General features: G+C 25.3%; 1 protein-coding gene across 1 annotated transcript; it reads right to left on the reverse strand.

Annotated features, from left to right (window-relative positions):
- Nucleotides 1-260: 260 nt before the first annotated feature.
- LOAG_08636 (hypothetical protein) lies at nucleotides 261-7,940 on the reverse strand (the record flags this gene model as incomplete). Its single annotated transcript, XM_003144166.2, has 13 exons — nucleotides 7,767-7,940; nucleotides 7,328-7,411; nucleotides 6,794-6,868; nucleotides 5,730-5,795; nucleotides 4,585-4,765; nucleotides 4,220-4,397; nucleotides 3,749-3,880; nucleotides 2,890-3,032; nucleotides 2,321-2,439; nucleotides 1,910-2,061; nucleotides 1,207-1,339; nucleotides 718-802; nucleotides 261-408 (listed from the first exon to the last, which is right to left on the reverse strand). Exons 1-13 carry the CDS (start codon nucleotides 7,822-7,824, stop codon nucleotides 261-263), a joined length of 1,554 nt encoding a protein of 517 aa, XP_003144214.2. The 5' UTR covers nucleotides 7,825-7,940.
- Nucleotides 7,941-8,369: the final 429 nt, after the last annotated feature.

The following is an 8,369-nucleotide window of genomic DNA, read 5'->3' on the forward strand; positions in this document are numbered from 1 at the left end:
TTTTTTTTTTTTTTTTTTTTGGTAGAGACCTTTGATAAAGATTTTTTTTTGTGGGGATGATCTTTGATAAAGATAAGAATAATACGAAAAAATTCTGAATATTATTAAATGCAAAAGTTCTCGCACTGTAATTAATAATTAATTTCTACAAAATCAAATTAAAATTAGCAAATCATGGCTTCACAAATATATTCTTCATTCTTTATCATAAAGTAAACTAAATTATCAAATCATTTGAAAAAAGGCATATTTTACATAGGTTACCTATTAAAAGGATCCATAATAAAGGATGATAGTGTACTAATAGCTGGTGAATATCGACGATATGATGATTCTTCGAAATCATTAATTATACCATCAGTAGATGATGATGTATTCGAAGCATTATTCAATTGATTTGGGATAGGACTATAATATAGTTTTAATTAAATTTTCTTTCACAGTTTTTAAATGATATTTAAGAAATCAAAATAAAGGATTAGTTTTGACAATTAATTCGACAAATATATTTGGAATTACCTTATACTACAATTTAGACTATCGGTAATTTCCTTTAAAACTTAATTAATACTTAGACTTAATTAATATATAAATATATTTGAAAAGTTAAGATATCCGGCAATAAAATCTGATAAATAAAGATAATTAAAGGTAAAGTTACATGAAATATGATACTTCCCAATGCAAGCGTTAATTGAAACTTTAAAAAAAAGAAACCTTTTTGCATCATCACATGAAGCTGAATTACTTGAATTAGATGCTTTCAATCTTTCCGCATGCAAATTTTTTATCGATAAACTTTCTGAAATGAAAAACGGAATAATTTTCTCAAAAACCTTTTGTTTTTTATTTGAACAGCAAAATGATAATGAATTATTAACTGGGAGAAGAATATTGAGCAAATATTAAATGCGTTATCGATTTTTCTCACTAATATTTAATAATACTACATAGCTATCTTCATTTGACTCCTTAGACTCTTATACAAACCGATTAATTTATCTGATGATTAAATATAAAAAAAAAAAAATGGAATTGTAAAAAATAAAAGATCGGTTTCCCTAGAAGAAGTATAAGATATATTTCTTTAAAGGCTAATTATAACGTTAAATGTTAGCTCAAAATGATAAGCTTTGGTAAAATTTTAAAATATTTCATTCTGACTTTCATAAATGAAAAAAAAGGAATTGTTTGCAAAAAAATTACCAGAATTTAAACGACCCGAGAATTTTCGTTCTTTTGTTTCAGTTAAAATTAATTCTTCCATTAACTGATCAATATTTGCAACACCTGATAATTTGAATACAAGAACATCTTCACAGACAGCATTCGCTAATGCCTGAAAGTGCGAAATCACACAGTTTATGATAAAATCTTTAATTTCGAAATTTTAAAATTTTCAGTAATATAATATAGTATAGAAAGGAAAAAAATTAATCTGCAAAATTTGAACTTATTAAATCTTCCGTGAAAAATATTAATAATTTGATACAGTTATTTTTAGGGAACCGTTCACTGAAGTTTTTATTTTATTATTCCGATAACCTATTGGGATTATTCACTTAATTAGCGCTACAATTAAAGTGGAAATATATTTCATTGCAATTATCGAGGTAATTAAGATATGTTAAATATATATATATATATATATATAATGGAAATTCCCGAACTATGCTTCACGATACATTTTGCCAAGTCAAAGTTTGTCAAAATCATCTGCATAATTTCACTTTGAGTAATTAATTAACAATGAAAATTAATGAGGATAAAAAAGGAAAGTCTTAATAGTTGAATTGAATTTTCGAGATGTGTAGAGGAATAAATGAGTTAATTAACGAAGTGATTAATAAAGTATTAGTTAATTAACGAAGAATATATCGGAGTATTAAGAATATATGAATTAATTAACCTGTAACGGTGATAATATGAAGAATGTAAGATCACCAATTCTATTCACATCAGTTGGAATCTTTGTGCTAATATAATGTTCCAATGCGCCAAATATACGTCGACGAGTTGCTAAGATATCCATAACACATCCACTTGATAAGCCTTTTGCTACTGCAATAAACAAATTTAGGGCTTAGCTAAGTATATCATTTCTAGGGCTTATCTTCATGTTTAATCCTAATTTTATGTCTAGTTATCCTTCGTCTACTCAACAAAGATATTTCTGATGACATCACTTATATCACTATCAAATATACATGATAATAAGGGATGATAAGGCTTCGAAAAATTATTATAATACTTTATTATTATGATAATTTAGATGGAAGTACTTTTTCCAATTACAAAAGTTAGATTTTTAACAACTAACCAGGATTAAATAGAACACAGGCTTTTAAGGCAACAAATTCAACATCGTCAATTTTAAGAAATTTCATTGGTGCAACAAGTTGATCCATAATACGTTCACAATCACGAAAATAAATATTTCTAAAATACTATCCAAAATTTGATATGAATAATTTTATTGTAAATTTATAAATTTATCCGAATTAAATTCCTCTATCCTACCTTTTCTTCATTCTTATCCATTCTTTTTATTTTTATTTTCTGGCAAAATGGAATGATACACATTCAATTAATGATCACATAATTAACTCAAACGAAATAAAATCTGTCAATTTTTTAAAAATTTCATATAAAAGTAATTTAGCAAAGTATTTATCATTTTTTCCTGTGGTCTGATATTTTAGTAAAATATGCATGACTAATGTCTAATTAAGTTACTAATTAAACAACCAATCTAATTACTGCTGAAATTATCGTTTGATTAAATAATTTACACGAAATGTTCCTTATACAATATCGATCATAAATGATGAGAAAAAAGAAAGTAAAAGAGAGAGAGAGAGAGAGAGAAGAAAAAAGAAAAATTCATACTCGAGATATTCCGTACTGTTATGATCACCACAACGTGGTATGCATGAATCGTTGAGTAATTTAAGAAAATTTGAATTATCTTTGGAACGATATGAAACACCAAGGATAATATGTTGTGAAGCGTAATTCTTCAACAATGCTGTCTAGAAATCGAATAATTAAAAACTTATTAGAATTTAAAAACACTTTTCATATCGGATAAATTAATATATCATACAGTTTTTTCAATTCAAATAAAGTATTGATTGAAAGTGAAATGAAATGATATATAGAATAAATTGATAAGTCATGCAGTTTTTTTAAATTATAAATCAAAAAAAAAAATAAAAATTAAAAAAAAAGAAACTAATTAAGACACTAATTAAAAGAGAAAGTTAGGAAGTGCATTACTACAATCGAAATTGATCTAATTGTTGTCAAAATGTCATCGTTTTCACATTTTGCAACATTATCATATTTTACAATGGTATTTGGCATAAATGTTGTGGAAAATAAAGTATTGATTGAAAATGAAATATAACAATGAACTTTCATTGCTTATTTCTTCAATTCATTTCGATCACTAATTAAATTCAAGTCCTAATATAAATTATTGATTGGTGATTTTCGAAAATCTTAAAACTATATTATGAATGCCTAAATTCACTTCAAATTGCGAATTCTATTCGATAACGGTATCCGATATTATCCGATCATTCGCGAAACATCCAATATTACCCGATTATTCGCGAAGCATCAGATATTATCCGATTATTCGCGAAGCATCCAATATTATCGATCATTCGTATAAGAATAGCATTTCATTTTGTAGTAGTATAGAGGAGAAATGAAAACCGGGAAGAAAAAAAAAAGCAATAACCTGATCATCGGTTGAAAGTGCTGCAAATGGAGATAAAGTTTTGGCCCATTCGATCACAAGTAATAATTGACCATGAATACTTGCATAAATATCCCTAATGGTTGCTGTACGACCAGCATCATTTGTTCCACACTGCAATTTGCAAATGGATTTCCGGAAAAAGGAAATATCATCCAAAAACTTCCAGTTTCAATGTTTTATTCAATATGATAATCTTCTCTAAAGTTGCAGCAATAAAAAAGTATGCCGAAATTACAATTTTCATAAAATTAATATAAAATAACAAAAACGATAGAAATGCTAAAATAAAATATGCTTACTAATATTTATACTAAAATTAGCAATTTCCAATTTGAGATTTTGAAAATATTTTTGATCGATCAAAAAGTTTTTGTAACCAAACTTTTTTTTGAAAAATTTAAATAATATGAAAAAGGAACTATTTCTTTTAAACTTTCTTTTTTTGCTTACCAATTGATTTTTTGTCAATAATGGAACATCAGTTTGTTTTATAATTGTTTCTCTCAAACTTTGCATTTTTTTCTCAGATAAAAGAAGACTTTCTAACAATGATCGTGGCGTATCCCACGATGGTAATGTTGAATTTGATGATGAAGATGAAGAAGTTGTTGAGGAAACCATAAATTGCCTGAAAATGACAATGATTAATCATTTACCAAATAAATACTTAATAAATGATAAATTGAAATTAACAATTACAATCATAGATTGTCTAGAAATAATGCAAACTAATGATAACCAACATTTGCCAAATAATTATTTGATAAGTGATAAGTTGAAATTATTATTAAATTTTAGTAAATAGTATAACAAACATTTCAGACCCATTGCGAGAAGATTGCTTTCGATTGGTTGTTTTTGTCTGTTCGAATTTTATATTCGGTGATCCATTATTTGTAGTACTTTGAGCAGCAGCAGCTGTGACACTTGTTGATGGTGACGCTGATGGAGTATGATTATTCCGCCTACCGATTACATCACGCTCATTTTGCACTGCTTAAAAGTAAAAAAAAAAGTGTAGAACTAAGAGATGACGAAATGTGAAACCTGAATATATTTAACAACTTAGTACCATAAATAAGCAACAATGAAGCATCAACAATAATGTTATAATATAGTATGATTGAAAATATTGCACAAAAACATGGAATATACTAATAAAATTATCACATTTAAAAGTTGATAATAACAATTTTAAATTTAAAACTATTTATCAAACATTTCAATTTTTGTTAATTTGTCTTTGGGCTTAACTTAATGAAAGACCATTCATACTCAAAAAACCACTATGAGATATCAATTATCAAGATGGAACTTACTAATTTAATCAATTGGAATAATGATTAAATTGTTTGGAGAGATAACATTTCTTGAATTAGTAATTGGAATAATGCGCTAATATTAATAATACTTGAAAATAGTAATAAATGATATATATATATATATATATATTTATATTTTATATTTATATTTATATTTATATTTATATATATGTATAATATTGATTGAAATAATATGAACTAATGAACTGAAATACCAAATAATCTTGTTGAAATAATAATATTGGAGTGATGCTTTGAAATTCAAACCAAAATACTTATCGAGATGACAAACTTTACGACTTTTAAATTCGTTTTAATTAGAAAAACGCTGTTTAATGTTTTTCAATTATTTTAATCAGTTTTTCCCTTGACCAAATTAGAATAACTCAACAAGTTACTATCAATATAATTCAATAAGTTACCATCAATATCAAATTAATAAATAATTTTCATTCTTTTAACTAAATTAAAATAATTAAACAAACAAATAATGTTTGCTGCTAAACAACAATCCTTGATGATATCATCTATATTACAGCAACAATACATAACATTATAATCAATGATAAGTGGTAATCAAAAGTAATCAACGACATCCCTTGTATAATTAGCACATATATGATAATAGATCAACTTACCATCTATCTTCATTCCAGCATTAATGCAACGCATATAACGACATGACCGACAAACTGCTCGATTATCTGTAAATTAATTTTTTTTCCTAAAAATGCTTCGATGGATTTTTTTTTTCAAATAAACAGATTAACATTTTACCGAAAAGTCTTTGAAGTAGAAAAAGAAAAAATAGTTTTGAAAAATGAAAAAGTAAAAAAGTAATTCTAGAAAAATAATTTTTTGAAAAAGTAGAAAAAAAGAAATTTTTTTCTTAATAATTTGACAAAATCACTTTTAATGAAAAAATTTGGGTAAATGAAATTGGTTGTGGAGAGACAAAAAAAACGAAAAAAGCAAGCGCATGCGATACAAATGTGATGCGCAATTGTCTACTAAAAAAAAAAAATGACAAATTTGAAAGGAAAAAAAAGAATAATAAAAAAATCCACAAATTTAAACAAATATTTTTTTCTTTCTAACAAAATCAATCTTTATTTTTATCCAATGTTAATATTTCAAAATGCTTCACTTTTATATAAAAGAAATTAAGGAGATATTGATATACGATTATTTACAGTAATCTGATTTATTTTGTTATTTATAATAATCTGATTTAATGTTATTACTTGCATTTTCTTACTAACATAATTCTTACCACTATATTTACTTTATTACTTATAGTTTATTATTTGCAGTAATCTGATTTACTTTATTACATGTAACTATTTAGTTTTCATCATATTATCATGTACTTTTTATTCGTCTTGAAATATCGCCACGTTTTTTATCTATTATTTAAAATTTATTTAAACTATTAAATCAACCTAATATTCTAAAAAAAAAATCATTTTCATCTGCCTTTAAATTATTTCAATTTCAATAAATTGAGTATAAGTTAGTGGAAGAATAAGTAGAGAAGCGGGAAAAGCATTTCGCGTCATCGAATAAAAACTATCTTTTAAGATTTCAAAAATTTTGGAAAAAAATTGGTAAAAAGTTGATATTTAAATTTTCAGAAAAATTGTTATAAAAAGATAAAAATCTTTGTGGAAACGATAGGAAAAGTTTCCTAAGAATAACATACGTTTGTCAATATTGCAATTACTACTAAAACGACACGTGTACCGGTAACCACGCCGAATAGTTCGCCTGAAGAAACCTGCAGAAACAAAACAGTCATTAATTAAGATAAATTATCTTTTTCATTTGACATTTATTAATATGAACTACATCATTTTTTTTTCCTATCAACTGATTTCCAGGTAGCAAAGAAAAAAATCCTAATCCATTATCATGATATTATGGTGAAAAAAAAAGGAATAAATATATTGTATGAAATTATATCGTTTCCAAAATTTAATAGTTTAAATGCGAAAATATGAAAATGTCATTCGGGAAAATTTGATGATATAGGCTATTTTCAATGGAATTCATTATTGAAATTTTGTATTTGAAAAGATTACAACCCTTATTCCTGATAATGAAAAAGCGATAAAACGAAAAAAGGAAACAAAAAACGTTTTTTCTTCCTTTAATTTACTCTTAAATGAAATGCACCTTTGCTTTTTATGGTTTAAAATTGATTAAATTTTAAAATTCATGAATATAGCAAACATACCTTTACAACCGTTACATGCAATTGTTCCGTAATGTCGACCTGTTGCCTGATCACCGCATACCGTACATAATAAATCATTAGAGTCTAGAAATGATTAATTAGTAAGGTATCATAAAATGAAAATGGCAAAATTGGTGAAACACACTGAACCAGTTCGTATAATTTATTATCTGTTATCAAGTATTGTGATGATAAGATTAATAATATTGGATTATTCAGTTAGTGACATAATTGACGAGTTATTATAATTTATCATCCTTCATTGTATATCATGATGGTAAGATTAGATACTGGACTATATAATCAGTAATAGAACTAATGGGTTAATATAATTTACCATTTGTCATTACCTGTTATGATAAATATTACTGATAATGTATTTAATACAGATATTGGAAGCGGAAAAATTAAACATTCAGTTGAAAGAACAAAAGCAAACTTTTTTCGATGTCATCAATATCTTTCACGGTACTTTCGGCTTTCAACATTTGATGCATCCGGAATATCGTTAATGTTCTTCTTCCAGTTTTCTCTTTAACTTTTTTCTTTTTTTTTTTTTTGGAAATCAACGATTAGAATTGCTGTAATTTCACACGAATATTATCCTAAAAATCAAAGATAAAGGATAAAGAAACTAAAATTTCATTACAAAACAAAAAAAAAAAAATTACATAAAATAAACGAAGTGGATCAATTATAGTATGAAAACTTTTCAAGTAATTAATTATTGGTTATGATAATTGCATTGTATTTCAAAAATTCTCTAATATCAATTTCATATTTTTATCTTTTTTACGAAATTTCACTACAAAGTATTCCTCCTGTACTTTTTTTTTTAAATTAATAATTTATTAATGAAATATTATCTCAAAATCACATTACCAATAATTCATTTTCATGATTAACATATCAAACAGTTTCATCACTGCTATTATTATTTATTTGATCAAATGATAACTGTTAGAATTCTTATCATTATCATCAGTATTGGTAACATTTCTATCATGATTATGATTTTAATATTGTAACAATATTGAAAGCA

Source organism: Loa loa (genome assembly GCF_000183805.2).
Source record: "Loa loa unplaced genomic scaffold supercont3.204, whole genome shotgun sequence".
In the NCBI taxonomy this organism is placed as follows: Eukaryota; Metazoa; Nematoda; class Chromadorea; order Rhabditida; family Onchocercidae; genus Loa; species Loa loa.